The sequence below is a fragment of the Pyricularia oryzae genome, chromosome 7 (assembly GCF_000002495.2).
Source record: "Pyricularia oryzae 70-15 chromosome 7, whole genome shotgun sequence".
NCBI lineage: Eukaryota > Fungi > Ascomycota > Sordariomycetes > Magnaporthales > Pyriculariaceae > Pyricularia > Pyricularia oryzae.
In genome coordinates, this window is record NC_017854.1 from 1,402,217 (window position 1) to 1,429,484 (window position 27,268).

Consider the following 27,268-nt stretch of genomic DNA (forward strand, 5'->3'; position numbering starts at 1 on the left):
GATTGCAAGGGTCCGTGGCCCGCTTGACCTGCAGTAGCTGCGGGGATCCGATCCGTCCTCGGATCAGAGCGTATTTGGAAAACTCGAGATTGATTCGATTCCCCTTGACTGCAATTCCATTATATATTTCAACACATCTCTATTCTGATCGTCATCGTAATGAATAAAACAAAAGACTCAAAATAATGTCTTGTCTCGCTTCTTGAAGCATCAGCTTGTGCTAGGCAGCAACACACAACACAACAAACCGGATACCGTACCTTATCTACCACACCCACAACTCAAACGCGACAGAGTTTGCCATCCACTTCCTTCCAGCGCTCATTCCCCACACATGGATGACACCAAAAGACATCATCTGGATCAACATCTCTCTTAATGGTCTTTAGCCGATCATAGTTTGAGCCCCAGAAAGCTCTCTGAAAGTTGGGCTCGTATGCATTTGCCTGCATTCATTTTCTTCGTCAGCAAGGCCATTCTCTTGGGGCACTTCACTGCACTCTACAGTTTCTGTTCGTAATGGCGAATAGCTAGGCTCACCTCGTTCATGTACGCTCCCATGTCCGGCGCGAGGTCCCTCAAGGCCGCCACACTTTGGTCGACTGCTTTGATGGCCTCGGCTTTGGCAGTCGCATTCAACGGCGGGAACCCCATTCCACAAGCTATTTTTTGAAAGACTTGGTGTAAGCATTGCAGCACCCGACAAGCTCAGTCATGTCGGCAGAACGGAAATAGTAGTATACTCACTGGCATGGAGATACGCCCTCCTCCAAGCTGGCAAGACTGCGTTTCCGCCGCCCCTAAGCTCTCCGTCCCTAACGCCCTTGCCGGCCACCAGATGCAATGTCGCCCATCCCCGAACTGCAAAGCGCTGAAAGGCGTCTTTGAGCTTCTCTCGGCTTCCAGTGAGCGCTTGTTCGTCAAGGAGCCAGCTTCCTGCAAGCCCGTTATCGCCCACCGGGTTGGAGTCAAAGTGAACCTGGATCCAGTCCCAGAAGCTACTGTAGTGTCCCATTTGGTTGGCGCTCAGGAACAAGCCAGGCCAGTTAGCTTGAATGTAGGCGTCGATGGGTTGCCAAGGGTTAGCGACGCTGCCATTGTTCCCACCCGGAATGGTGAGGGCACCAAAGAATCCCGTTATTGGTCCATCTACACCAAACCCGGGGACTGTGAGATTGACCACGGGATACAAGTATCCAGAAACTCCAGCCTTGCTCAGTCGAGGCATCTCGCTCAAGATGTATGCAACTAGATCCCAGATGGCCGTTTGGTCGTCTAGGAGGGCGGGGTTTTGGAACAGGGCAACTGTCAGGGAGCTGATCTGAGGCGTTGGATATGTTTTGAGGGTGGCTGAAGTGATGATGCCGAAGGTCGAACCTCCTCCCTTCACCACGCGAATCTAATGTCAGTCTCGGACAAGGAAGCAGTACAGGTTTGACGCGAAAATACTTACTCCTCGCATCGCCCAAAACAGTTCTTTGTTATTGCACTCGTTGAGCACCTTTATATCTCCTGTTGGAGTCACGATTTCCAACTCGAGGACCTGATCGGCGGCGAGTCCATACTCGGTGCTCAAGAGAGAGTGCCCGCCGCCAGTCAGATACCCGCCCACACCTACTGTGCTTCCGCTGCCCCCAACGACAGCCTCGTCGAACCTACTGGCGAACTCGTGGACCTGTTGCATCCGAGATGCTGCCTTGACGGTTATGGCGCTGCCGCTGTGTACGGCGCCATCTTCACTGCAACACTTGGGTTTGAAACTCCCGGCAGAGTGGTGTTGCATTCCTGTCAAATGGTGCGTCCATATCGACAGCGAGTTTGGCGCCACAGACCGACCGACATAATCGTGCCCTGTTGCTTTGACAACCAGTCGAATATTGTGCTTTTTGGCTACAGTGAAAAGCTTGTCAGCTGGCCCAGCTGGAAAATGCGAACGTATCATGTCGACCTCGACAAAGAACCTACCAAACTTGACACCAAGCTGGACATGCTCAACGGCCGATGCATTGACAACATAGACTGGATATCCACTTCCGCTGCATGGAAAGCTTGGATCCGGCAGGCAGGAGTCGTTGGTCCAAGTGTTGCCCATCATGGAAACCGGGTCGTTGACGTGGAGTGCAAAGCCCTGCCAGCCGCCGGTCTGGACTGCAGCACAACGCTCGGCATTATAAGAGGGCTGGTCTGGATGACAGACGGCACCCGGAGGAGTTGGTCGAATCAGTTGACCGCCCAGTGAGGTGTTGAATGCCTGCCACTGCTCCTCGGATGGCCACTCGTGGGCGCCGGGCACGGCTTTGCATCTCGGGGCTTCTCGCTTGTGGTGATCCTCAGCAGAGACGTGCGCTGCTAGCAACGGCACAACGTGGGCCAATATCAACGGAACAAGCATCTTCTCGGAATTATGCAAGAACATGAAGGCTGGGCTAATGGTTTATTTGTGCCTTGAGGGTGTCTCAAGATGAGGAAAGAATGCCTCCCGACGACTATCTACACATCCGACCCCAATATGCAAACTCTGGACATTCCTCTCGTTTATTTATACTGCTCCTATTCATTCGGAAATAATAGGAAACATTGCGACAAGATATAGGGTTCAACTCCACGCGGCCGGCCGGGTCATGGGGTTATTGTCAGCATTATGTGGAGGCATACTTGCTACAGCCTACAACAAATAGGCCACCATAGGCAAGGCGGCAGGGATCGATACCCAGTGGTGGAAGCGACCTCATTGGTCAGACAACGGACTGTTTATCCAGAGCTGTGTTAGCGTGTGCAGTCTCCGGGGTTTGTACCCGTGCCGGGAAAGCGATGGCTGAAAACCTGGACAGGCTGGTTGTCAGCCTGGAGAAGAGCTTGGCATCGTCAGACATGGACTGAGAAGACGTATGCGTTGGCGTCAACTTGGGCCATTTCCCAACAAATCGGGTTCATTGTAGGATCCTGTCAATTTAGATTGCTACTGGGCAAGGCCTGAAGCCCTTGTTCTCGCACATGGCCACCTTCGCCGTCAACGTCACCCTCACCCTCACCGTCGCAACCCAACCCAACGCAAACAGAGTCTAACAGGTCGACCTGTGAACACCAGTTTCCATCCTGCCCGTCCTGCCGGTGGCCTGGTGTTTCTTGTGTCGATCGTCCCTCTCCTTCTTGGCCTGGGCTCTCCCCTCTTTGCTAACATCGGCCTTGGTACAAGGCCCCTTGTGTCTGCTCCCTTGCAAGACGTTGAGGTCGAGCTCGTCCTCGTCCATCAGCTTCTGCGTCACCTCGCAAATGTCGGACAGGAGCCTGTCGAGCAGATCCAGCGACATGCTCTCGCGGACCACGACCCTCAAGATCTCCGTCTTCTCCTCGTTGGGCGGCAGCGCGTAGTTTGGTATGATCCACTGGCGTGCGCGGAGCAGCACCGACACCGTCTCCTGCTTGACGTGTGGGAACTGGCGCCGGAACTCGTCCGAGAAGCAAAACGCCACCACGGGCAGGCCGGCCACGTAGTCGGCAGACGTCTCCTTTGCATGCTCGGGCGTCACTTCGGGCTCCTTCTGCTTGCCGTTGCTGCCGTTGGAGCCGGCCGTCTCGACGCGGCGGTGGATGTCGGATACGCAGGTATACCACCCCGTCGCCTCGAGAGATTTGGACAGCAGCCTCGCGTTGGCCAGGCAGTTCTCCATGATGGCCCGGTAGCCCGAGAAGCCCAGATGGACGAGGTTAAAGTACTGCGTGATGACCTGGGCGCCGGGCCGCGAGAAGTTTAGCGTGTACGACTCCTCGGTGCCGCCTAGGTAGTGCAGCTCGAAGATGAGGTGCTTGGGCAGGAAGGACTCGTCGCGCCAGACGATCCAGCCAACGCCGGCCGTCACAAGGCCGTACTTGTGGCCCGAGGTGTTGATGGATTTTACTCTGGGGAGTGAGAAATCCCTGTGTTTTGTTGGTTTTTGTCAGCTCTCAATCACGCCTTGAAGACTTTTTTTTTTCTTCTTTTGGACACTAAAAACTTACCACTTGGGTCCACCAGCTTGTGCATGAGTAAAGGGGGCAATAAAAGCACCGCTTGCACCATCAACGTGGATTGGGATATCATGCCCAGTCTCAGCCTGGTACCTAAACCCAGGAGTACGACCATGTCAGTATCTTCTGCATCTACCAACTGAAGAGTCCAACATCCCAATGTGACACTCACTTGTCCAAGATTTCGGAAATCTCCTCTATGGGCTCATAATGCCCCGTATAGGTGCTGCCCAGGATGATGAAAATCCCTATGGTGTTCTCGTCAATGTTGTCGCGCACCATGTCGGCATCGAGCCGATACCTGCTCTTTTCCGACACGGGCAGGATGCGCGCCTCGACGTCAAAGTACCGGGCAAACTTCTCGAGGGCGACCTGCGCGTTGGCGCCCATGATGATGTTGGGCTTGCTGTCGTCCTTGCCGGCGGCCCTCCGCGCCTCCTGCCACCTGCGCTTCATGGCGAGACCGCCGAGCTGGATGGCTTCCGAGGAGCCTGTGGTTGCGCTGCCAATCTATTTTTCAGGTGGTGGTTTTTCCTCCTTTCGTGATTAGATTTTCGCTGACGACGACTGGCAATGTACCGAGTGGGGGAATTGGTTGGCTGAGTGGCACGGCACATACCGCTTTCTCTCCTTTCTGGACGTTCCAGAGGTGGGCCAGGATGCTCACGCAGCGCTGCTGCATCGAAATCATGGCTGGGTACTCATCCGCATCGGAGAGGTTCTTGGCAATGTTCTCTACCATGAGCTTCTGGGCATTGTCTTCGAGGTAGGTGCCCACGAAGCTATTTTACAAAGAGGTTTGGGACAATTCAAAAGTCAGCTCGAGGTCAAAATTTCACTTGCAGCAGCTAGCTGGCTGCATGAGCCGGTTGCCAGCTCGGTCGGAATTTACCTGGCCAAGTTCAGATTCGGCTTCCCGTCCAGGTCAAGCTCATCGCGAATCATCGAGTAGACCGTGTCGGCCTCGGCGCCCTCCTTGGGGAGCTTGTACTTGGGCAGGCTCACGTTGCTCGCGTAGCGAGACGAGTACGGCGTCAGGTGGGAAATCGCAGCCTGGGTCCGCGTGTCATTGTCGCCGTCCTGCTCCTTCAAAGACGAGTTGTGCAGGTGCTGGACAATGTCGTCCGGGTTTACCTGAAAGCCGGTTTGGGTTAGTGGGTTGCTCTCTTGTTCTTCTATTCAGGAATGCCAACAAAAAGAAAACCCCCCGACTGATGCTTACATGGCGTGAGAGGACCATGTTTGATTATTGTTCTCTTGACGATAATTGATACAGGTGGCAGGAATTGCAGTCCTTGGAACGAATGGGTTGGGGGAGAAGAGAATCCCCAGATGCCAATCACAGCAGAACGCCCACCTTTAAGGCAAGTCTGTCTGACTAAAAACAATGTCGGAAGCTAGGCTCGACAACGCGTGAACCAAACTTGTTGACAAGAGTCAAACCTTGAATAGTCTAGTTCTAGACTGGTTCGGTTCGGGTTGGCAAGTTGGCAGTTTGCCATTCTTATTCCCGTGGAGATGCATTGGCTACATGCTAACGCGTAAGCTCACTTGAGACACTATTGCTCCTCAACAAGGTAAGGAACTTTTTGAATCAGTGACTATGCTATGACATCGTTCGTATAGACTGCTTCGTGATGACGACATATATGGGTCACTAGCGGGACTTTTCATGCGGGGTTAACAGGCGGGTAGAGACCCAATTGATTATTATATGGAAATGCCTTTGTGTAGGGCGGAGGCAGCGGATGAGTTGCGATAGTTTTATTAGTTTCGTTAGCATGTTGAGTATTCATAATTAAGCTTCTTTCTTGCCGTCTTGGCTGCCAAGGAAAAGGTCGGGACAAGCTGCAGGCCTCCCTTTTTAGGTGGTGAGATTTAGCCGTATGGGGTCAGCATCCGACTGCCACCAAAGCCCCTGCGATTAAAAGAAAAAGAAAAAGGGGAAAAAAAAGAAAAGAAAACACAATCTTGGGGTAAAAATATGTGAACAGTTCAATACTCAAACCGGTAGACCAACAGCAAACCCACCGCCTGCGAGAGGAGAAACAGGGACCGCAATGTTGGAAACATTCTTGCAGTATGTCAGGTTGAAGCCTTGGCTATCAATGTTTCCAAGCGTCGGGTCGTCGTCCATGAGCTTCTGGACATGGGTATGATTGGTCAACCTCCATATCGAGTTTCGAGAGAGATCAACATGGACGTGGCTGTCACTGTGTTCCGCCACGGCCGACCCGACCCATTCAGACATTTCCTTCAGCTGCAAGTCAATGCCGCCCCTGCCGCTGACCACAATGTCACCTCTAAGGGAGGATTGTGCAACACTGAATATCATAGCTGTACTCTCGTCTCCAAAGTGCCTCTTTTCGAATCCGCTCGAGCCATCCCAGGCAGGCATGCCGGCGGCGACAGCTCGGACTAGAGTACCATTGGCTATGATTGTGCTCCGCGCCATATCCACCCTCCCTCCGGTGTTGCTGAGCCACATGCCCACCGCTTCGGGCTGTATAGCTTTTATAACCGTGTCGTTCACCCTCAACCAGGGTGTAGGTCGCGCGTTCGGACGGCTTGTATTGTCAAACATGACGATGGCCGCAAGCCCGCCTGCCTCGGCCTCAACTTGATCCAGACTGATTACTAGACGGTCCTGCCAAACAGCCTTTGTACTGTCGACTACAAGAAATGGGCTCCGAAACGAGACGCATTTGAATTGCCGGACATTCAAAGAACCACCTAGACTGAATAGGCATGGGCTCCCGGGCCCGAAGGTGAGCCCTTGTGAGTTTTCTATCCGGACGCGGGAGTACAAGGTCGATGCAGCCGCGATGCTGCTCCGAGGGCCTGTCGTTATGGCCGATATGCCGCTCATGTTGATGAAGCCGCCACCTGCAGCAAAGACCGAGTGTCCGACTGGGCTGCTGCTAGACAGCTTGGCGCCGTTCAAGGCAACCGAGGCACCATGGACGAAGAGGCCAATGGAGCCATCGTTGGCTTGGACGTTGACATTTCTCAGTATAGCGCTTGCCCCGTTGGCCTTTTTCGATGATTGATCGATTATATGTCAGTGAGCTTCAATCATACCAGCATTTGGCGAGATGGCTCAGGCTACTGACGACATTCACCGCAGCATTGGACCCCTAGGTCTCGGCAGCCAACATGTCGGAGCTTCTGCCCGATTTGACCACCTCCAAACCATCCGCCTCCCAATGCGTGCCACTGGGGACTAATACGGTGACCATGTCATCTGCATCTACCGTAAAGTGGCCTTGTCGAGTGATGGAACTCTCTGGCGTGATAATCCATGCCGACTTGACTGGTCCTTGCTGAGTGAAGTCGCTGGCGTTACGCGTTTCTTGCCACAGGCCGTCTGCTATGGTTTCTGCTGATGCCAAAGCGACATGGCAGACAAGGACTTTAATGGCAAGCAGGAGCAGAAGCATGTTAGCGAGCGGGCTCAATGTAAACCAGACAAACGGGTCAAAGTAAAATGTTATAATGTTGGGGATACTAAATGTTCCGATATGAATGCCGCAAGGGATGCGAAGTTGGACTGGGCTGGGCTACGAGATTTGAGGCTTTCGGAGGGTTTCTGCAGAGTGTTGGCAGCATCAAAACTGGAGTGAGTCGAGCGAGATATCTGCGTTCTTTTAGGTAGGTACCTACCTACCTTAGGTAGGTAAGGCAGGTAGGTAGGTAAGGTATGTACGTCAGCCTACCGCGCGAGTTGAAGAGCAGGTGCCGCCCATATATTCGACTTTGGCACCTTCCTCAGCCAAGTGTGAAATCCATCAGGTCGCTACATCCATCCAATCCCAGCCCGGAGCGTAGCAACCAGGAATAACCTACCCATTGTTCCCGCCACATTTAATGTCAAATGCCCGCCCAATATGGTAAGCCGGATATTTCGCATAGGCTAGGTAAGGTACTGTACTGTACGTATCGTAGGACTAATAATTTATTGAGCGTGACAGTTATATTCTTCAGCAACCAAATCTACCTAGCCAATCAGAGCACTACTTCCAGAACTACCTAGTTCTGGTCAAGCTGCCCGAGCGCCCTAGCGTTAAGCCTTGCGGCAGCCAACCTCGAAGCCTGCTTGGCCGTCCTCCCGGTCTGCTTGCCGGCTCCCGTAGCACCACCCGCAGCAGCACCCGCGGCGGCAGCGCCTCGGCCGCGTCCAAAGGGATTCTCGTTGCCCACGACTCCCTTCAATACGGTCGCCACGTTGATGCCCTTGACGGCGCCGTCGCCGCCCTGCATGATGTTTTTGTAGTTGTCGGCAACCAGCTGGATGCCCGAGACGAAGTCCTTGCCGTCAAAGGCGCAGTGCCCGCCGTTGGGCGTCGCGTCCACCGTCTGCAACGCGTTGATCTGGTCTGTGCTGAGACCAGCGTCCGAGGCGAGCTTCTCGTACGCCTGGATGGCCTGCGGGATGCTCTGCTGCAGGCTCGAGAGCTCCCGCTGGCTGCTCTGGAAGTGGATCTTTGTGGTTGAGAGGGTGGCGGCCGCGTCCTTGAAATCGACCGCCGGGGGCAGCGCTCCGCAGTCGAGGAGCACGCCGTTGCCCTTGAAGTTGGTCAGGTGCGCGGGCATGAAGAAGCCCGACAGCGTCAGGGAGCCTCCGGAAACACCGGTGAAGAAGACGTTGGACTTGTTGAACGCCACCATTTGGGGGAGGACATCCAGGATCAAGTCATTGACCGCCTGTGCGTCTGCAACGCCATCGGGACGATCGTTACCAGCCGGCTGGCCCTGACGGTTACCCCAGAGAAGATTAACTAAATAAAACACGAGGTGGGAAGGTACCATGGGTTAGTGTGTTGCCTGACTTAAAAAAAAAAAATAGAACAGAAGAACAAAGACTCACCCGACGGCGCAAGCACAACAACACCCATAAGGTTACCCTGAACGGCCTGGTTCGGGAAATCAAGGAAAGACTGTCCACCGTCTCCATGAAGCAGCACATTCAGTCCCAAGTTACCCTCGGCGCCGGCCTGTTGAGCGCCGCCCTGAACCCCCGAGGCTGCTGTAAACTGGTCTGCAGGACCGCTGATCTTGAACCTCAAATCAGCGCCGTTGACCTTGGCCGTCATGTCGAGGATCGTGGACCCATCGGTAGCCTTGCTGACACCCTGGGGAACCTGGGCAAATTGCTGCTGAGGAGTCTGTCTCCGCCCACCCTTCCTCTGCGCCTCGACGCCGCCGCTGAGGACGCCGAGGAGCAGAAAAACAACAAGATTGAAAAACGAGCGAACGGTCAACATTCTGGCTCGTGGGGAGAAGCGAAATTAAAGAAGAAGAAAAAAAGAGGCAAAAAAAGGTGAAATACAAAACAGAAATAAAGCAAAGAAGCGGATGAAGAAAGGAAGAAAAGAAGAAGAAAAAAAAAGAAAAGAGGCCAAGCTCAGAAGCCAATAAGGGACAAGGCGAGTAAGTGGGAACTACCAGTTCTAGATGCGGCACCCAAATATCTAAAAAGCCGTTGTCTGTCAAGTCTGAGACATGACGGGTCTTCCCTTGCATTTGCAACCATCAGACAACCCTGTCCGGCGAAGAACCGGGGGTAAACTGAAAAGTTGGGGAAGCAGGACGAATTACTACTTGGGGCGATGCCAAGAGGCTACTGCGTACACTGTAGTAGCCAACGTGTGCCAATGTGAGACACTCGGTTGCCCTATCACTCAGCACCAACCCAGAAAAAAAACATGGGATGGATGCTGTGCCTGTAAAGCCCTTGCAGCGACCGGGCACAAAGTGCTACTGATACATACAGCTAAGTTGAGACTGGAACCTAATTTGTCCGGCCGCATTCTCATCTCATGTAGAGCATGGTTTGCAATCAAGTCAGATCGGGGAAAGAGTGCTCTGGTGCAACAAGCTGGGTTTGTAAGATGAGCGTTTGTGTGACACTCGGCAGAAGTCTGTTTTAACCATAAAGAGGTGCGTGTTTTAGCCAAAACCCCATGTGCTGTAGGGGGGGTTCGCGACTCTGTGGTTTTGGGTTGGTGGAACCTTGGACCCTGTCCGTCTCCCTTTGTGATTTTACCAAGGTGAAAGCTGCAAGTCAATGACCAACAACCGCGCGGCTTTTTTTTTTTTTTTTTTTTTTTCAAAGGTCTCAATCGACAGCTTGAACCGTGTAATTTACTGGTTTTAGCACGACTAATTATGAGTGTCAGTCAAAAAGCAAATCTTTGCCGAGACACACAATGGTAGCAATAGCGGATGGGGGATAAACTCGAGAGGTGTTCCAGAAAATGACCCTCTCGAGCACAAGCGATGCCCATACTTTTTAATTTTCCCCCCAGAGCACAAAGCGCACGCGCGCGCGAGATGCATGCTTGCCCAGATTCCAGAACCTCGGCGGAAACAATGTTGCATCAGTTCCCGTTCTCAAACGTGGTAGTGGACCGGGAACAGAGTGGAGTGGCGGAAAATACTTGATACAAAAATAACTCTGGCAGTTCCGATTGAAAGGACGGAAACATATTTTACTATTAAGCGTTAACCCGAGAAACAAGTCGATAAAGCATTAGTCTTTAGTGCACACGGTTACGATGGGACCGTTAAACACTTACCTGAGAAGAAGAAGAAGAAAAGTCAAAATTTGGACGAAATCGAAATCGGTTGCGTGACCCTCGAGGAGCGAGACTACCAGATCTTGTATGTACAAACGAGGAATCGACACAAGCAAGTGTCCTACAACTTGGAGCCCTGACTCCGCCTCTTCTCCTTTTCCCTGTCCCGCAGCAGCCTCCTCAGGATCTTGCCCGACGGGCTCTTTGGGATCTCGGCGACGAACTCGACGCCTCCACGCAGCCACTTGTACGAGGCCTTGTGCTCCTCGACGTGCTTCTCAATCTCCCTGGCCAGGTCATTGTCCGACTTGCCCTTGCTGTAGGCGGCGTTCTTGACCACAAATGCCTTGGGGACTTCGCCCGAGTGGTCGTCGGGTATCTGGATGACGCTGCAGTCCTCGACGGCTGGGTGGTCGAGGAGGTGTGCTTCCAGCTCGGCGGGTGCGACTTGGTGTCTCTGTTTGCAACATTTCAGCAAAAAGAAAATAAAAAAGAAAAAGAAAATAGTCAATGTGAGCCCCGTGATCAACTCCAGACTTACCTTGACCTTGATCAATTCCTTTATCCGGTCCAGGATGACCAGGTGCTCATTACCACCCGGCGACAGCGTAAAGAGCACCTCGTCGCCCGTCCGGATCCAGCGACCGTCCTCGTCCCACACAAACGTCTCGTGCGTCGCCTTCTCGTTGTTGAGATAGCCGAGCGTGACGGATGGCGACTGGACCCAGAGCTCACCAGGCGTGTCGAGCTGCGTGACCTCGTTGCCGTTGGGATCCATGACCTTGGCCTTGACCCCCGGCAGAAGCGAGCCCGACGACCGCGTGTAGATGTCGTCTTCGCTGGTGCCGGACACCACCGTTGCCGTCTCCGTCATGCCGTAGCCCTGCACGACGACCCAGTCGGGGTAGATCTTGTTGAGGTTCCCGACCGTCTCCTCGCCCAGGGGGGCCGCGCCGCTGAAGACGCTGTGCACGCTGCTCAGATCGTATTGCTTTAGCTTGTCGTGGTTCTTGACCATCTGGATGATGATTGGCGGGACCTTTTTTTTTGGTAGTTACTTTTGCGTTAGCGGTTGAACATGTCAAAAAGGAAAAGAAAAGAAAGTCTATCTTTTCCAACGTCTTTCTCTCAAATCCCCGCCCAACATACCAGATAAAGCATTGAAATCTTGAACTTTTGGATCGCCCCGAGAAAGGTGGCCAGCTCAAACTTGGGCAGGGTGATGATCTCATCGCCCCTCCAGGTGCCGGCGTGGTTGATGACGACCAGGGCGTAGATGTGGCTAAACGGCAGGAGCCCCAAGATGGCCTGCGTGGTGACGCCCCTCTTGGCGAGGCTGGGCCCGTCAAAGACGTTGTACTGGAGCACGTTGGCGATGACGTTGCGGTGCGAGATCATGACGGCCTTGGGCAGGCCCGACGTGCCGCTCGAGTAGCAGAGGAAAGCCGTCTGGCGTGCGCCGGTGCCCCTTGCCCACCTGAGCCGCTCCAGCTGCGGCAGGCTGCTGCCCTCCCGGATGAGGTCGTCGACCGAGACCACGGGCGTCGAGGGTGCGGGCCCGGGCATCCACATGACAAAGATCTTGTCCCGGGCTATGCCGGCCTCCTTGGCGGCGGCCAGCGCCGTGTCGAGGAGCAGCGCGCACGTCACGAGGGCCGAGGCCCCCGACGACTTGAGCTGGTGCGCCAGCTCCGGGACCGAGTACACGGCGTTGGCCGGCGTCACGATGCCGTTTAGCCTGTGCACCGCGTAGGCGACGGTTTGATAATCAATCTAATACATGTATTCCGGGGGGCGTAAGCGCAAGCTTTCTTGTGGGGAAGAGGCAGAAACTTTGTCCTTCACTGACCGTGTTTGCCGAGAATATCCCAACCACCTTTTCCCAGGGTGTGTCCTGGTTGGGAGACCAGCCCATCCTCTTGCCCAGAGCTCTCGAGAGAAAGTCGGTCCGCTGTTGGACCTGTAAGATGCTGTACGTCTTGCCGGTCAAGCCACAGGTGAAGGGATTCCTGCTCTCGGCCAAAGGTCGACGGCCGCATGTTTCATTTTTAATGAACTCCTCAATGGTCATGGAGTCCGGGGGGTCTTTTGTTTTCTCTGGTCAGCTCGTCATCGCTCTGGGGTACTCATCAAATCCTGCGAAGCCGTCGCCGACCTAGATCCAAAACTCACCGAACGGCAGTTTCGGAATGTACTCCGGCGGAAAAAAGACCATATTTGCTGGTTTACAGATATGTATACGTAGGTAGGTAAATGTCTAGATACGTTTGATGTACAGTTCAGACACTGGCAGGGAACAAGCTTGAAAGAATAAATAAAGTAATTAATCAATGCAAGCCCAGGTGGAAGAGGGAAAAAAGGGAAAGGGAACCAAACACAGCCCGCACGGCCTCTCGCACAAAAAAAGCCTACTGCTGGGACACGACTCTTTTTTGTGTGTCCTTCCTTCCCCAACCAGCATAGCCGGCACAACAGTGAGGAGAAGCAGTTCGACAAAGCCGAGCCGAGTGGGTCTCTCCCCCAGGTTTACCACTTGAAACCCCGCATACCAAGAGTTGGAGGGTATGACAGAAAGTGGACAATTCGGGGCTGTCTATGGGGAACATTGCCGCCTTTTCTTTCTTGGCCACGAGCGCATTGGAAAAGATGATGACTGAATAAATTAGCCGCATTCCGTTTCTGCCACGGGCTTACAGAGTGTATTAGGTACCTATTAAATAAACCCACATGATTTCCATGACGATAAATCTTAGCAGAGTCCTTTTCTCTGGTGCATTGCACATCAACTCTTTTACCATGCACGCAATACAGAACAGTCCAGACAACAAAGCATTTCTTTCAGCTCATTCTCGATTCAACACATCATGTGGGTAAATCTTTCATATATCACAAAATACAATCCCAAGTCCTGAGATTCTTTTTCCTCCCCAGCTAGGAAAACACTTTGATAAAATTACAATTTCGAAGCGGGCCTGGCGCTTCCGGGTGTCGTGATCTCGTTATACAAAAGCCTGTCATGACATGTTAGCATCTTGAAAGATTTGTGGGGAAAATAGCAAAAAAACCTGAAGAAAGAAAAGAAAAGAGTATACTCACGTTGTCAAAAAGTCGGCATAATCCTCGCCGGTAACCTGGGTGGCAAAGTACTGCGAGGCCAGCTGCATCTTGTTGCCGGCGGGCAATGACTTGGCCATCTTGTCTGCCTCCTCCCGCAAGAGACGGAGCGCATACGACTTGTCAACCTTTTTGCCCTCTGCGGTGCTCACGCCGTGCTTGACCCACTGCCACAGCTGGCTGCGGGAGACTTCGGCAGTCGCGGCGTCCTCCCTATTTATTGATCCTTGTGTGAGTAGATGTGTCTGGCACAAAAACATTTACCCGGTTTACCTCGGCAGCTCAGAAGATTGGGGGGCCGAAACGACAAAAACAAAAAAAAAAAAAGAACAAAAAAACTCACATCAGGTAGTTGATGGGCACGCAGCCAACGCCGCGGATCCAGGCCTCCATGTAACCGAGACCAATGTACAGGTTTTTCCTGATTCCATCCTCGGTGATCTTGCCCGGTACATTCATGTTGAGCAGATCCATGGCCGTAATGTGCACGTCCTCGCGCCTCACAAACAGCTGGTTGGGCGTCGGCATGTGCTTGTTGAAGATGTCTGAAGCGATGGCCGCCAGGGCCGGGTGGGCAACCCAGGTACCGTCGTGGCCCGCCCGCACCTCGCGCAGCTTGTCGGCCCGGACACCATCCATGGCGCGGTCGTTGGCCTCCTTGTCGTCCTTGATGGGGATCTGGGCAGCCATGCCTCCCATGGCGTGCACGCCGCGCTTGTGGCAAGTCTGAATCAGCAGCTTGACGTAGGCGTCCATGAAGGGCACCGTCATGGTGACAGCCGAGCGGTCGGGCAGCACAAAGTTGGGGTGCTGGCGGAACTTCTTGATGGTGCTGAAAATATAGTCCCATCGGCCGCAGTTGAGGCCGGAGCTGTGGTCGCGCAGCTCGTAGATGATCTCGTCCATCTCGAACGCAGCCAGGATCGTCTCGATGAGCACCGTACCGCGGATCGTGCCACGGGGCATACCAATGTAGTCCTGGCCTAGGTTGAAAGCATCGTTCCACAGCCGAGCCTCCAGGTGCGACTCCATCTTGGGCAGGTAAAAGTATGGACCGAACCCGCGCTTGACTGCCTCATGTGCGCTATGGAAAAAGTAAAGACCAAAGTCGAAAAGCGATCCACTGATGGGCTCTCCGTCGATGGTCACATGCTTCTCCTCGAGGTGCCATCCACGAGGCCGCACAATGAGCGTTGGTAGAGTCCTGTCAGTCCGCAGCTTGTATTCCTTGCTGCCCTGCTTGAAGTCCACCTGCCGACGAACGGCGTCGTACAGGTTAACTTGCCCGTTGATCATGTTTTCCCATGTGGGAGCGCTGGAGTCTGCTCCGTGGCATTGACAACACAAGGTTAGACAAGGGCCTATTTATGCCTGCTATCTTACTTGGAACCGAGGTACTCACCCTCAAAGTCGGCCATGTACGTCCACACATTTGAGTTGAGCGCGTTGACAACCATCTTCCGGTCCGTAGGGCCCGTGATCTCGACTCGGCGATCAACCAGGCCCGGCGCCGGCGCAGCTCCCTTCCAGGTCGAGTTCTCTCGGATATGCCTGGTCTCGGGCAGGAAGTCTGGAAGAACGCCCTTGTCAATCTCGGCCTGGCGCAGCTTTCTGCGCTCCAGCAGCTGCTTGCGGCGCTCGTTGAAGGAGCGGTGAAGCAGGGCGAGAAAAGCCAGAGCAGGTGGTGTCAGAATCTTGCGCTGAGACTCATTGACCGTGCCCAGGACGTTGACGCCCTGGAGTATGGACTCTGTGGAAGCCATGGTGGGCGCTGTGTGCTGTTGTTGTCTTGTAAGGTGGTGAGGATGCCAAGTAGCAGGCCTGTTCTGTTTGCAATGTGTGGAGAATTCCCGAGACTACTACTACGGAAGCTCCAACCTGTGGTAATAAAAAAAAGGGTGTTTACTTTTCGGTAAAATGACGGCAGTTACAGAACAAAAGGTACTGTCGAGCATTCAAGTCTGCAGATATGTAGTGCGCGAGAGATGTGGACAGCAACAGCTCAAAATGACAAGGAAATATGGAGCTATAGCTTATACCGCGGAATCCGAACAACCTAGCTAAGGTAGGTACCTACCCAAGGAGGTGGGCAATGAGGAGAAAGCAAGCGGAGTGATTTTGCCTCAGGACCTAAAGCCGAGAGTTGCAACGATGCCGCTGGACCAGTGCAGAGGCAAAGACCAACTTGGGATGACGAAAGGGAGACGATTGGCCAAGACTCTCAAGGTTCGCCGGTACTGTACATGGCAGGATGGGCGATTGTGGATGGAGTGGAATGCAATTGATTGCACATGGTTCCGAATGCACGCTTGAACCGCCATTGCCCGAGCTCGGCTAATCGGATGGTACTGGGGAGGTTTTGGAATCCCTGACTTGAGCTTCCAAGAGCCTTGCCCATTATTTGCTGTCAAGGTAGGCAAGTAAGGTACAGCAGGTACCTAGAATTAGGTGTCTACCTTGCATGCTGAATACTTGACTACAGGGTTAGACTGTGGGGGAACTGGGTGGAAAGCTACCTGCGCTGCGCTAAGTGGTACTAAACCAACGCGACTAGTGCCATTTGACGTGAGCTTGCTAAGGTACGGACGGGTACCTCACTCAACCTTTAATCCGCATTGACATGTGCTTCTCCTCACCATTCTCTACCTTTGCGATTCCCCAACCTTGTGATGTGAGGTCACCACCCAAGAAATGGAGGGGCTGATCCCTGGAGGAGCTAGCTCGGGGGTACGGAATACCACTGGCAAGACTTGGCTTCCGGCAATGGAATATGTGCACCTCGGTCGGCCGGCTCTGACGATGATGTTGGGTGTATCTTCTATGCAATTGACGATGACTGACGTTTGTGATCTGCACAGTAAAAAAGTATTATATTACCATTCATTCCAAACCCAATGCTGATTGTTCAGGCAATGTTGCTGTATCATCAGACAATTCATCCTACCGGGAAAGTGGCCCCTAGCTAGATTGTCTGTCTTCAAGTCTGAACAAATAACAAATAAGACACAGTACGGTACGGTAAGGTGGGCAGGCACGTTCAAAGCTTGATGCACGTGCCGGGTCCACATTCCCACCGCTCGTGGAGCCAAGGGCTGAACATGACCACTGTTTATTCCGCGGAATAAGGAAGCTCACCCACGGCACAGGCAGGCAGACTGTCCACGGTGCGTTATTGTCGAGGGCATTGGAACAAAATCGAGCATGAGTCGACATCTTTCAGCGTACCATATTGATCAATATGTTGGGATGCGTGTCCTAACATGTAACCTTTTATTTCAAAGTTGAAGCTAAACAAGAATCATCTTCTGTAGCAAAATTCCAACATGCGCTTCCTAAACCCCGTCTTCCTAAACTCCGTCTCCCTAAACGCTAAGCCGAAACTCTATGCTGCGTCCTTTATCAATCCACTGTTAGCTTCAGTAATTTACGGACGACAAGATTGACACAGGTTGATAAGTGCAATTTTTGAAAGCCGAAAAAGCTCCCGGGTTGTGGTCAGAGGGTATGTTTCTTGCATCCGCACATTGTGGCTAGGAAGTCAAGCATTATATTTGAAAGATCATCATGGAAATGCAGGAGAGAAGTAAGACAGAGACAAGAAGCTAACATACCTTTTGACCACCACCAAGTATTGGCCGGAGAGTATTCAGCCAAGTGCATAGCGTGTTTTGGCCATGGGTTGGCCATGGGATTACCCAGAGAAGATTGACGACGATGCACAATGAATCTATGTGGAAAAAAAGTCTTGCGGCAAATCTTATCATGCTTATCAAGTAAATTCCAGTCTCCCCATCGGCCCCGCCGTCCCCCGGCCAACCAAGCACCGTTCAGTTACTTTGTACGATTTGTACAATTAATTACATGTCAGAGTACGCATTGAGCGCAAGCTGGCCGCCCAAGTGCGCATACAAGACGTTGCTCCCGGGCTTGATCTCCCCTTTGCGAATCATGTCCATCATGCCGGCCAAGCTCTTACCCTCATAGACGGGATCGGTGATGAAGGCCTCGGTGCTGGCCCCGAAGCGGATGGCGTCCTTGGTCTGCTGGTCCGGGACGCCGTAGATGCCGGCGTGGTAGCGGTCGTCCAGCTCGACGTCCTCGGTCGTGACGTTGTCGACGCCGTCCTCGAGGCCAATCTTGCGGCCCGTCACCTGCGCGATGCGCAGCACCTGCTCCTTGGTCTGCGGCACCGTGGCCGAGGCGTCGATGCCGATGACGCGCCGCGGCTTGGACCCGCACTTTTTCTGCGCCAGCTTGAACCCGGCCACCATGCCCGCCATGGTCGAGCCCGTGACGGCGCACACAATCACCGTGTCGAAGAAGACGCCCATCTGCCGCTCCTGCTCCTCGACCTCGAACGCCCAGCGCGCGAAGCCCAGCCCGCCGAGCGGGTGGTCGCTGGCCCCCGCCGGGATCGCGTACGGCCTTCTCCCCTGCGACTGCAGCTCCGCCACCGCCGCCGCGAGCGAGTTCTTGTGCTCGATGCCGAACCCGGACGGGTCCAGCTTGACGTCGGCGCCCATCAGCCGCGACAGCTGGATGTTGCCCACCTTGCCGTACACCGGATCCGACCAGTCGGGCACCCAGTGCTCCTGCACCAGGACAGCCTTGAGCCCGAGCTTGGTCGAGACGGCCGCGACCTGGCGCGTGTGGTTTGATTGCACGCCGCCAATGGACACGAGTGTGTCAGCGCCCTGCGCCTTGGCTTCTGCCGCGAGGTATCTGCGGGTTGTGTGGTTGGCCGTGTTAGCCTGCCTTCCCTCTGTACTTTTCCGTCGGAAAAGTACCTAGCCAAAAAGGGGCGGGGGTAAAACATACTCTAGCTTCCGCGTCTTGTTGCCGCCATATGCCAAACCCGAATTGCAGTCATCACGCTTTGCGTAAACGTTCACCTTGCCGCCTAGTGCTTCTGAGATGCGTTCCAGGTGCTGTATGGGCGAGGGGCCAAATAGAAAAGTTTCCCGAGGAATGCTCGCAAATGGCTCAGGGAGCTTGATATCGTTGGTGCTCATTATGTCGGCCATGGAATTCGATTCTCCTCTGTTCAAGTTGACAAAACTGGACTAGTGAAAGACACTGTACAAAATCTATAGAGACTATAAGACCAAAATAAAATAGAAACAAGACAAGAAAGATGATGCTCTACAGGGAGATAAAAAAAAAACAAGGGCCGTCGTTGTCCGTGGCCTTTTATATAACATGGGCCCTGCACCTGGGCTGGCTGACGGAAAAGTTGGCGAGTCAGGCTGCGGAGGCGGGGCTAATGGCGTGCGTCTGCTGCAGTTCGGGGCATTTGCCCGATACTTTCAGCGGAGACTCGACGTGTTGGAGCCAGTCAAGTACTCTTCTCAGCAACATCGGAGCTCTCGACGCCAGCTTGCTAGCATTTCAGTACTTTCCGAGATTTCTTGGCGCCAGCTTTCCGCCGGGATCGCACTCTTCCTCTCTGATATGCGGCCGGTTCCGGCTTGTCGACTGGTGCAACACTGTTATCATCAATTATGGGTTTTCCGTCATGCTGTGTGGTATACTTGATATACTTCTTCGTCTAGCTGAACGCGAAAACACATGAGATTATGAGATTACCTGGATTAGAGCCAGCTCATCTATCAAGCCATTTTTACATCGACTAGACTCGGCTTATATTTCTGGCCAAGTGAGGCTTTACAGTTTTTGTCCGTTCTTTGAGGCTCTGCCATGTATTCATAGTTCATCTTTACCTCCCGAGCCTGTGTTTCCCAAGGGGGGAAGGCTCTTTCGCAGAAACGCCTCGACCTCGTCAAGCTCCTCGGGACAAGCGGAGTGACCCATGCCTCTGTAGAGATGCATTTATCGTCAGCAGAAGAAAAAAAAAGAAAAGAATAAAAAAAGTAGCTGCGCTTACGGGTATAGCTTCATCGAGACCTGGTAGCCCTCATCCTTGAGTAGAGCCTCGGACATCATACCCAAAACAGTCGGCACCACAAGATCAGTAGTGCCGTGCCCCATCCAGATCGGAGTCGCCTTGTTCGCTTCACAGCTAGCGACTAGCTCCTTGAACTTGAGCGACAGAGGGACGTATGCAGACATTGCCACAATGGCGGCGAGCTTGACCTTGGCCGTCAGGCCGGAAAAGATGGACATGACGCCGCCCTGTGAAAATCCGCCCAGCACGATGCGCTCCGACGGGATGCCCGCGTCGATTTCTTGCTGGATCAGTTCATGAAAGTACTTTTGGCTGAGCAGAATACCCTCCTCGTCCTCGTCCTTGCGGAGGGACTCGGGAGTGCCATCAATGCTTTTCTGTGTTGCGGTAGCCCTAGTTGTCAGACTGCTGGCAGTGTTCCTTGGAAAACAAGAGGAGAATACAGGGAAATGGTCGATCAGCGTACTCTAGGAACAGTGGTCCTACTTACTATGTCATACCAACCGGGCATCCTCATTCCCATCTATTGTCCAGTGGCAATCTAGTCAGTCATCGATTTTTTTAAGTTATTTGCAAACTGACGAAGTTCGTCTCCTCGAAAGCTCTACAGGGCTCGCTGCTTCGGGAGAATGCCTTGCTCGCGTACACGGACAGCACGAGGCGAGGCCCCGCAAGAGTCCTTGGACTTCAAAGACAGTACCGTGCTTCAGATCAAGCCTGCAAGCTTCCGGCTGGCAAATCTGCTTTCCTTTGCCAAAGCACACTCACATTGCACGTGACGGGAATGGTTGGAGCGTGAGGCAGTATGAACTTGACCTCGTCAAGCTTCTGGCGCCGCCTCCAGTTCTCGACGGCCGGTGCCCAGCCATGACCACTATCCCCAAGTCCGTGGATAAAAATGACGGTTGCCGTGTGGCGGCCCGCAGCGGGGAAGCGAAGAGGCGCTGGGTAGTTCGGCATGGCGCTGAAAAAGAAAGTGATGAATGGATGATGAACAGAGACAAAACCACCAATTCCACTGAAGACCCGCTGGAGGTTTGGTCGACTCTTCTGGTTCTAGTTCTAGCTGATAAAAAGGTGGGGATATCAGCAAGGTACCTACCCAGGTGTAGCTTAGGAACTTGTTGTCCAAGGGGACCCACAACGAACAGCTGGTATTATACCTAGGCTTGCTAGGTAGGTGACGTAGATAGCTGGTAGCTTTGGGTTCTTCGTTAGAGTTCACCTGGATAATGTGCAACCTGTTGTGGTGAATGGCTTGGAGAAGTTTAATCCGGTCGTGCTGCTGATCTAGAGATAAAAGAAGAAATGGACTCATAAACTTTTCTGTCCAAGTTAACATGGAACAAGCCAAGCAAGCATGCATCCATTCAGCCTCTAGTTCCATCACGTGATACAGAGTCTCTCATCCCCTGGTCTGGTCCCCGCTTGGTGGATCATGTTGAGAACCTAAGCCAGCAGGTTGGACTCTAGCTCGTCTGGAATTATTTTGGGCTGCCAGCCCGCTTCCACTCGAGATCATTATCTGTTAGGTACCTACCTGTAAGTAAGGTAAGTGTACAAAATGTCATTCCGCTTGTACTTAATCTTTTTTTTTTTACTTCAAATTGATCCCGGTGTCTCCACTGCTTTCCCTGAAATCTTCAGCATTATTCACTGACTGCCCATGCAGGTTATTGTGCACCTCGATTTAGCATATGAAAAGACATCAGTGACTGCGTCTATGCTGCCTGGATATTAAAGGCTTCCCAGATGTCTTCCAACAGTCCCAATTATGACCAGCTGTGGTCCCCCACTCACTCATCCCATGAATAACAATCGTCAAGCTTCAGCCTCATCTCGATACAATCAGAGGATCCCACACCAACTTCCCCTCCTCTCTTGATTTTTGATGACCATCCCCATCCACATACTAAAAAGAAATCGTCCCACTACACATTTGTACTGCCATGTCCAAACAATGAGCAAGTAAGCTCCCAAGTAGCACCATCAAACACAAACATACCCGCTTGATCTGGTAGTCTGATCATCAGCACTGAGATTCTAAAAGTCCAAGCTGCCACGGGCTTCCAAGATGGAATGGGGTTGGCGGCTGGTCAAAAGCCCATCTCGTAACTGGCTTTTTTGTGCTGCCAAATTCAGCTTTGTTATAACATCCATTAACACCCAGAGCGCCTTTATCTCAGCCTAAGATACTGTTCAGGCAAGACACGGTGCATACACCGGGGAAAACAAAAGTCAAAAAGTTCAAGAAGGGAGAGGAGGGTTGTTGGGTGCCTACGTGAAGTGTCGGCGATTCGCCGACTTCACGAATTCAAGGTTTTGATCATCATTTTTGCCTTGCTCTTGTCAGTAACAAGAAGATTGCGGTTGCCTAACACGTCCCGCATCGTATCGACAACCCTTTGGAAGCTGCTAGCGGCGCCCTTCTCTTGTGTAAATCGAACAATGCTGAGGTGGTTACGTTTGCCGTGCTCGATTACTGTTATGATCTCGCACGCGAGTGCGACCTCCTTGATGTTGAGGTCTAATCGGCCCTCACTTCATTAGTAAACTGTTCAGCTCAATAGCATCTGCTGAGTCGGTGATAAACTTACGATTCTTGCTGCTTAGACGCGCAAAAACAACATTACGTTTCTTGTCAACCTCCACATCACGAATGCCATACTTGCGCCAATCACGCAAAAGAATGGCTACCTCCTGACGGGCTCGGCGCCGAGAAATCGAAAGGCAGATAACCCTTGTCACCGGCTTGACTCTGAACAGACGTGCAAGCCAGTTCTGCTGTGGCTTGATCATGCGCTCAGCAGACTCGGCGTCACCGAAGTTAAGTAGATTGTTTCCACTGGTCTTGTGCGACTTTACCGCCGCGTTGGTTTCTGGGCTTGGACTTTCCTCGAAGTCGGGCTCTACAACGGAATGTGTCAGTTTCAAAGCGCTATTCAAGGGCATGAAAGGAGATTACGCCGAGACTCCAAACTTACCTGCCAGTGACATTCTTGGCTCAGATTTGTGCCGCCAAAATGGCAAGAAAAAACTTTTCTTCTTATTCGAAGTCTTCTCCGGTGGGCGATGGCTCATGTTGATGCTTGAGTTGTCCCGCTCATTCTTGATAGGTCCTGATGTAAGACCATGCGGTACGTCGATGCTCTTTGTATCATCCAATTCATCGCAGAGTGAGCCCTTGGAGCCCTTAGACTCTCTAGAGAGTCGTTTGAACCAAGAGGACGTTTTCTTCCGCATAGCAAATGTTGAAGCACTGCCATGGGATGAGGTTTGCGCAAGTTGGGCATTCCTATGGCTGATGATGGAGTCATCTGCGTGGTAAAGGTCGATAGAAGCCTGCTTAACAGGTCCAGTTGACGTTCCCACCATTTTTGAAGGCTTGGCATTGGCCTGAATGGGATGGGGGCGACGAGTGATCCCGGACTCGCGCTGGGCAGATGGCGAATGAACGATCCGAATTGTCTGCTCTGCATTTGACAGAAACTCCAGTCCCCTAGCTTCATTTGAGGTTGGGGCCGTAGCGACTGGTTTTGCGGGCAGTGACACGATCCTCGATCTGTTTACCTCGTCCTGAATTGTATTTGGAGTAGCTTCTTCGATTGAAGGCAATTTCCCGGTAGCGCAACCTCCATATTGACCACCGTGAACAGGTGCGGAGACTACGCGACGATCAGATGGTGTCGGGGTCATTGCTACCGGCCCGGATCTAAGATTATAGCCCTGGGTGGGAGGCTGACCTCGTCTGGCAAGAATGCTTGGGTTTTCGCCAAAGTTGACGGCGGATTCCTTCTCATGGCTCGAAGAAGGGGGAGTTGGCGGCAGCGGCCGCGAGTCCCATGGTCGCGCTGACGGACGAGGAATCGTTGGTGTGACCACAGGTGTGACTGGAGTTGCAGACACAGGTGTGCCCAGGCTCAAGGAAAAAGGAGAGCCTTGTCTTGACCGATCGCCGTCAAACTGGGACACAGAAAGAAGAGAGCTATTGAAAGCCTCGTCACAGTCCTTGGCAATGCTGCTGCTAAAGTGTCGCAGCTCCTCGTGCAGGCGATCCTTGGACCTCAACCTGGCATTGCTGCTGTCAGCAGTATCTCCCGGAATATCAGGATCTGAGGAACATTGTATGTTCCATCCAGTCACCGTCTTGCTGCCATCAGTACCAAGCAAAGTCTGTTGATTGCTGAGTTTTGCTGCTGCCGCCTTCCTGCGAGCAGTGGAGAAGTCCATAGCTCTCTTCTGGCGGGAGCTGGTTCGCGAGCGAGCATGAAACTTCCTGCTGCTCTGAACTGAGCTAGCAGTGCTCCGTGGTGTGAGGATTCGGCTGCCCAGCTGACTTCTACGCGCCGGGCGCTTCCAACTTCCGGTGGAATTAGCCCTAGGTCTACGGTGGGAGGTAGATCCCAGTGAGGCTGCGTTTCGATCTGTGTCCGTGGAATCGCGGTGTATGACAATCCTGGCGTGTGTCGCCTGCGGCTGTTTCACTGCTGGAGATTTGTACGGATCATAGCTTCGAACTGTACCGAGATTTGCTCCTGTTCCTGTTTCCGTCACGTTCGAGATCACTGTGAATTTGGAGATGCTACGTCCCTGACCATTGGCCTTGTTCGTCATGAACTGGCGTGTTGAGACCTTAGTCAACCACAGCGGAGGACGGATGTGATGGTAATCACTGGGAGAATGTGTCAAGCTAGGATCGTAGTTCTCCAGTTGTCTTTCACGATAGCTATTCAACAGCCAGTAGAAGAGCTTCTGATCGTTCGGACTAAGTTGCGGCGACGAAAGAAGGGTCTCCTTTGTTAGTAATTTTCTCGACTTCAACATACGCCGGTTACTCAGGATAAGGGGGCTCACTCGTCGCTGATCAGCTTTTTGACCAGCTCATCTTCAGACAATGTGTGCCACATCGACTGTATCGGTCGCAAGATCTGAGGGTCAATGTCGCACAAATCCAAAGGCTTGATCTCCTGTCGAGTTCTAGGGTTCGGAACTTCGGGAATTCCTTCGCCCCCGAGCTCATCGAGATAGCCGTATTTCCACACTACGGGGTGCTGCCACATCTGCCTCATGGAGAGCCTCTTTCTCGGGTCAACCTGAAGCAAACGATGGATAAGATCCTTTGCCTCGTCACTGAAAAAGGATGGCATATGGTAGATTGCCTTTCTTGCTTTGGCAAACATGAGGTTCATGTCCTCGTCATCGAAAGGCAAGCGGGCAGCCATCATCGCGAATAGGATAACTCCCATGCTCCAGATATCTGACTTCTCCCCACGGTAAGCCTTCTCACGAAGTAGCTCTGGAGCTGCGTAGTGTGGACTTCCGCAAAATGTCCAGAGGGGCGTGCGAGGACCCTGGTGAAGAGCCGCCATGCCAAAGTCTGCGATCTTGACTTGACCATTGCTTTTGAGCAAGATGTTCTCTGGCTTCAAGTCGCGGTGGCAGATCCCATATGAGTGGCAGTACTCAAGAGCACTCATGATCTGGCGGAAAACAAATATAGCCTCCTCCTCAGGCATTGGCCCATGTTTACTAATGAAGTCGAAGAGGTCGCCTCTTTCAACGTATTCCAAAATCAAGTATCTGCGCCAGCCAGCAATTAGTCACTCTAATGAAGACAGAGATCATCAGCATATATGCCCACTTACATCTCATTGCTGTTTTCCCAGATGTCGTAAAGCTTTACGATGTTGGGGTGCTCGATCAACTTCAGAATAGCCACCTCGCGCTCAAGGGCTATAGGCATCCGCCGCATGCCTTCCACTTTTTCCGGCGCCGCACTGTCAATCTCGTCCAACTTTGCTAAGCTGCCCGCTTGGGTCATTTTGCAAGTGCTCTTGGCGACGATCTTGACGGCTACATACTGATGAGTTGAGGTGTGGCGTGCCAATCTGACGCGCGCAGATGAGCCTTTGCCGAGAGTTTTTCCCAACTGCCAAGGTCCAACGTGCGTCTTCGGTTTGCGGAAAGTATTCGAGCTGGATGATTTGTACGAAGCGGTTGATGCTTGAGACTCTCGCTTGCTCTGAGGCGTACTTTGTGCCTCTTCACGGATTTCATAAAGTCGCGGGTTTAACGGAACATGAGAACTGCTCACGGGAATATCCCGGCGAGTTTTCTGAGGCTGGGCGGGTCGGATGTTCTCGGTTTTCAAACCTCCATGTTGATAGTTGGGTGGAGTAGCAGAGTTCTGACTTATGGAATAGTTTGTTCGCATGGATGCCTCTTCGAGGACCGGTCGTGGAGGCACCCGAGCCTGGGGACGAACTTCCATCCTTGCTAAGCTATGTTCCTGGCTAGAACATGCTAATGATGCAGGTTCGTGTAGAGGTACGACGAGATAGGTAATTGCCAGTGAACTCTTGCGTGTGCCAAAGAATTAGATGCTGAAGAGTTGCAAGCGGGTAAAGATCGAAGCTGGGTCGAGCTGTTTTGACCGATAAAGCTAGCCGTGGGATTGCATACAGCTCGCCGCAATACAGGATCAAAGTTGTGAAAAAAGAAAATAACGAGCGTGATGAGGTAAGTCAAGGTGCTGATGGCAAAAGAGACAATGTGTGACGAAAAAAGATGAAGAAAAGAAAGAGCATTGGCAAGGCAAGAAAGCTTGATGGATACGGTGCGGGCAGAACGAGAGATTGCCGGCTGAAAGAAAAACAGAGTGGGCTCGGCGAGAATGGCAGCAAAGGTCACCACCAAATGTTGAGAGCCGGGTATAATTTTGCACAAGGTAACCTGGCTGGCACACACAGCCAAAAGACGGGACGCGAAATGGAAGAATTCTGGGCCGGCGGTGGTTTTGGAGAGTTCGGAATGCGAAGCCGGAATGAAGATGTTGGTCAAATGTAAGGCACCTAAGGTAGGAGGAGGAGTGTGGGGTGGGAATGGAGGTGAATTCTAGATCTCACATGGGTTAGCTCCTTCCTCCTCGAGAAAATCTGGACGGTCGACTACAGCACCTCGCTGTGGCAGTGGAGTCCAGTGCGACAAACGGCCTGCCTGCAACATAAGAACCATTCTAGATCAGCGGGCAGTTGGATACCCCCAGGCTAAATGTTCCATCAATGCAATTGTATCTGTGCCTGGCAAAGCACCGCCTGCTTAGGCGGTTGATCTTGCAGAACTTCCAAGCTTATAAGCTGCGCTTCCCTAATGAATCTTTTTCTCTCTCTCTGTTACCACTGCCATTCTGGTCTATCTCCATCTGTAGACGTAGAATGGAGAGTCACCAGAGGCCCAACTAAGCAAATCTGAACATATAAAAGCGGTGTAAACGTCCTAAGCTTCCCGATTCACACTACCAATCTAAAAGACATGGCCTTATATCAGTGCTTAAATATCAGCGGCTTCAACAAATAGCTAGCGTGTCGTGAGACCTACAATACTCACCTGCCTGACCAAGACTTCCCAAAGTCGTCTAATAGAATACTTGCCATAATTTACTATGCTATGCATGAGCTTGCCATTAAAGCTTCCAGGAAGAAATCTAGAAGATAAGGGAGTTATCACCGAGTTCGTGGAAGAGCTTTCAAGGGAGTAAACCCAATTCCCTTCCTGGTTCGGGTGGAAATGAGGGATTGCGTAGTCCCACGCTCGCATGCCGTCTTGACGGTATCCCAACCACTCTGCTTCTCATCAGAGACAACCTAGATCTTCTGCTGTGCCT

The 27,268-nt window shown here is 52.6% G+C and overlaps 10 protein-coding genes across 10 annotated transcripts; all 10 read right to left on the reverse strand.

Moving 5' to 3' along the window:
• Positions 1-21: 21 nt before the first annotated feature.
• On the reverse strand, positions 22-2,531 carry MGG_02818 (isoamyl alcohol oxidase). The gene is made up of 5 exons (XM_003720872.1): positions 1,966-2,531; positions 1,454-1,890; positions 748-1,384; positions 541-662; positions 22-446 (listed from the first exon to the last, which is right to left on the reverse strand). The coding sequence occupies exons 1-5, from the start codon at positions 2,414-2,416 to the stop codon at positions 282-284; spliced, it is 1,812 nt and encodes a 603-aa protein (XP_003720920.1). The 5' UTR covers positions 2,417-2,531; the 3' UTR covers positions 22-281.
• A 398-nt stretch (positions 2,532-2,929) lies between these two features.
• Positions 2,930-5,598, reverse strand: MGG_02817 (glutamate decarboxylase). The gene is made up of 6 exons (XM_003720873.1): positions 5,231-5,598; positions 4,901-5,142; positions 4,628-4,790; positions 4,181-4,518; positions 4,000-4,101; positions 2,930-3,918 (listed from the first exon to the last, which is right to left on the reverse strand). Exons 1-6 carry the CDS (start codon positions 5,246-5,248, stop codon positions 3,063-3,065), a joined length of 1,719 nt encoding a protein of 572 aa, XP_003720921.1. The 5' UTR covers positions 5,249-5,598; the 3' UTR covers positions 2,930-3,062.
• Positions 5,599-6,010: 412 nt separating this feature from the next.
• On the reverse strand, positions 6,011-6,592 carry MGG_17955 (uncharacterized protein; the record flags this gene model as incomplete). The annotated part of the gene is made up of 1 exon (XM_003720874.1): positions 6,011-6,592. The coding sequence occupies one exon, from the start codon at positions 6,590-6,592 to the stop codon at positions 6,011-6,013; it is 582 nt and encodes a 193-aa protein (XP_003720922.1).
• A 553-nt stretch (positions 6,593-7,145) lies between these two features.
• MGG_17956 (uncharacterized protein) lies at positions 7,146-7,448 on the reverse strand (the record flags this gene model as incomplete). The annotated part of the gene is made up of 1 exon (XM_003720875.1): positions 7,146-7,448. One exon carries the CDS (start codon positions 7,446-7,448, stop codon positions 7,146-7,148), a length of 303 nt encoding a protein of 100 aa, XP_003720923.1.
• A 446-nt stretch (positions 7,449-7,894) lies between these two features.
• MGG_02814 (uncharacterized protein) lies at positions 7,895-9,463 on the reverse strand. The gene is made up of 2 exons (XM_003720876.1): positions 8,876-9,463; positions 7,895-8,786 (listed from the first exon to the last, which is right to left on the reverse strand). Exons 1-2 carry the CDS (start codon positions 9,270-9,272, stop codon positions 8,038-8,040), a joined length of 1,146 nt encoding a protein of 381 aa, XP_003720924.1. The 5' UTR covers positions 9,273-9,463; the 3' UTR covers positions 7,895-8,037.
• Positions 9,464-9,845: 382 nt separating this feature from the next.
• On the reverse strand, positions 9,846-13,026 carry MGG_12589 (4-coumarate-CoA ligase 1). Its single transcript, XM_003720877.1, has 7 exons — positions 12,759-13,026; positions 12,436-12,671; positions 11,736-12,359; positions 11,128-11,625; positions 10,587-11,043; positions 10,298-10,502; positions 9,846-10,170 (listed from the first exon to the last, which is right to left on the reverse strand). Exons 1-5 carry the CDS (start codon positions 12,799-12,801, stop codon positions 10,708-10,710), a joined length of 1,737 nt encoding a protein of 578 aa, XP_003720925.1. The 5' UTR covers positions 12,802-13,026; the 3' UTR covers positions 9,846-10,170; positions 10,298-10,502; positions 10,587-10,707.
• Positions 13,027-13,436: 410 nt separating this feature from the next.
• MGG_02813 (malate synthase) lies at positions 13,437-15,688 on the reverse strand. The gene is made up of 4 exons (XM_003720878.1): positions 15,103-15,688; positions 14,044-15,022; positions 13,683-13,913; positions 13,437-13,597 (listed from the first exon to the last, which is right to left on the reverse strand). The coding sequence occupies exons 1-4, from the start codon at positions 15,461-15,463 to the stop codon at positions 13,540-13,542; spliced, it is 1,629 nt and encodes a 542-aa protein (XP_003720926.1). The 5' UTR covers positions 15,464-15,688; the 3' UTR covers positions 13,437-13,539.
• A 1,507-nt stretch (positions 15,689-17,195) lies between these two features.
• MGG_02812 (1-aminocyclopropane-1-carboxylate deaminase) lies at positions 17,196-18,712 on the reverse strand (the record flags this gene model as incomplete). The annotated part of the gene is made up of 4 exons (XM_003720879.1): positions 17,196-17,230; positions 17,312-17,427; positions 17,562-18,422; positions 18,519-18,712. 4 exons carry the CDS (start codon positions 18,710-18,712, stop codon positions 17,196-17,198), a joined length of 1,206 nt encoding a protein of 401 aa, XP_003720927.1.
• Positions 18,713-19,211: 499 nt separating this feature from the next.
• MGG_02811 (acyl-protein thioesterase 1) lies at positions 19,212-20,932 on the reverse strand. The gene is made up of 5 exons (XM_003720880.1): positions 20,748-20,932; positions 20,374-20,671; positions 20,096-20,128; positions 19,585-19,982; positions 19,212-19,515 (listed from the first exon to the last, which is right to left on the reverse strand). The coding sequence occupies exons 2-5, from the start codon at positions 20,563-20,565 to the stop codon at positions 19,404-19,406; spliced, it is 735 nt and encodes a 244-aa protein (XP_003720928.1). The 5' UTR covers positions 20,566-20,671; positions 20,748-20,932; the 3' UTR covers positions 19,212-19,403.
• Positions 20,933-21,274: 342 nt separating this feature from the next.
• On the reverse strand, positions 21,275-26,027 carry MGG_02810 (CAMK/CAMKL/GIN4 protein kinase). The gene is made up of 5 exons (XM_003720881.1): positions 25,251-26,027; positions 24,460-25,185; positions 22,590-24,370; positions 22,203-22,514; positions 21,275-22,132 (listed from the first exon to the last, which is right to left on the reverse strand). Exons 1-5 carry the CDS (start codon positions 25,874-25,876, stop codon positions 21,912-21,914), a joined length of 3,666 nt encoding a protein of 1,221 aa, XP_003720929.1. The 5' UTR covers positions 25,877-26,027; the 3' UTR covers positions 21,275-21,911.
• Between the last annotated feature and the right edge of the window lie 1,241 nt (positions 26,028-27,268).

What these genes read in the sequence shown, in the direction of transcription:
- MGG_02818 (XM_003720872.1), bottom strand. Translation starts at nt 2,416, where the DNA reads ATGTTCTTGCATAATTCCGAGAAGATGCTTGTTCCGTTGATATTGGCC. An exon ending in TGTTTTGGGCGATGCGAGGA is followed by an intron (nt 1,385 to 1,453) that starts GTAAGTATTTTC and finishes CGCGTGGTGAAG; the next exon opens with GGAGGAGGTTCGACCTTCGG. An exon ending in GAGGGCGTATCTCCATGCCA is followed by an intron (nt 663 to 747) that starts GTGAGTATACTA and finishes TTCAAAAAATAG; the next exon opens with CTTGTGGAATGGGGTTCCCG.
- MGG_02817 (XM_003720873.1), bottom strand. An exon ending in TCCAGAAAGGAGAGAAAGCG is followed by an intron (nt 4,519 to 4,627) that starts GTATGTGCCGTG and finishes CCTGAAAAATAG; the next exon opens with ATTGGCAGCGCAACCACAGG. An exon ending in ATTTCCGAAATCTTGGACAA is followed by an intron (nt 4,102 to 4,180) that starts GTGAGTGTCACA and finishes TCCTGGGTTTAG; the next exon opens with GTACCAGGCTGAGACTGGGC.
- MGG_02814 (XM_003720876.1), bottom strand. Translation starts at nt 9,272, where the DNA reads ATGTTGACCGTTCGCTCGTTTTTCAATCTTGTTGTTTTTCTGCTCCTC. An exon ending in TGTTGTGCTTGCGCCGTCGG is followed by an intron (nt 8,787 to 8,875) that starts GTGAGTCTTTGT and finishes TGTTTTATTTAG; the next exon opens with TTAATCTTCTCTGGGGTAAC.
- MGG_12589 (XM_003720877.1), bottom strand. Translation starts at nt 12,801, where the DNA reads ATGGTCTTTTTTCCGCCGGAGTACATTCCGAAACTGCCGTTCG. An exon ending in GGATATTCTCGGCAAACACG is followed by an intron (nt 12,360 to 12,435) that starts GTCAGTGAAGGA and finishes TACATGTATTAG; the next exon opens with ATTGATTATCAAACCGTCGC. An exon ending in AGATTTCAATGCTTTATCTG is followed by an intron (nt 11,626 to 11,735) that starts GTATGTTGGGCG and finishes CCAAAAAAAAAG; the next exon opens with GTCCCGCCAATCATCATCCA.
- MGG_02813 (XM_003720878.1), bottom strand. Translation starts at nt 15,463, where the DNA reads ATGGCTTCCACAGAGTCCATACTCCAGGGCGTCAACGTCCTGGGCACG. An exon ending in GTACATGGCCGACTTTGAGG is followed by an intron (nt 15,023 to 15,102) that starts GTGAGTACCTCG and finishes GCCACGGAGCAG; the next exon opens with ACTCCAGCGCTCCCACATGG. An exon ending in TATGCCGACTTTTTGACAAC is followed by an intron (nt 13,598 to 13,682) that starts GTGAGTATACTC and finishes ATGTCATGACAG; the next exon opens with GCTTTTGTATAACGAGATCA.
- MGG_02811 (XM_003720880.1), bottom strand. Translation starts at nt 20,565, where the DNA reads ATGCCGAACTACCCAGCGCCTCTTCGCTTCCCCGCTGCGGGCCGCCAC. An exon ending in CCATTCCCGTCACGTGCAAT is followed by an intron (nt 20,129 to 20,373) that starts GTGAGTGTGCTT and finishes ACTGGACAATAG; the next exon opens with ATGGGAATGAGGATGCCCGG. An exon ending in GTCTCGATGAAGCTATACCC is followed by an intron (nt 19,516 to 19,584) that starts GTAAGCGCAGCT and finishes GCATCTCTACAG; the next exon opens with AGGCATGGGTCACTCCGCTT.
- MGG_02810 (XM_003720881.1), bottom strand. Translation starts at nt 25,876, where the DNA reads ATGGAAGTTCGTCCCCAGGCTCGGGTGCCTCCACGACCGGTCCTCGAA. An exon ending in TGGGAAAACAGCAATGAGAT is followed by an intron (nt 25,186 to 25,250) that starts GTAAGTGGGCAT and finishes TGGCTGGCGCAG; the next exon opens with ATACTTGATTTTGGAATACG. An exon ending in AAAAAGCTGATCAGCGACGA is followed by an intron (nt 24,371 to 24,459) that starts GTGAGCCCCCTT and finishes GCCGCAACTTAG; the next exon opens with TCCGAACGATCAGAAGCTCT.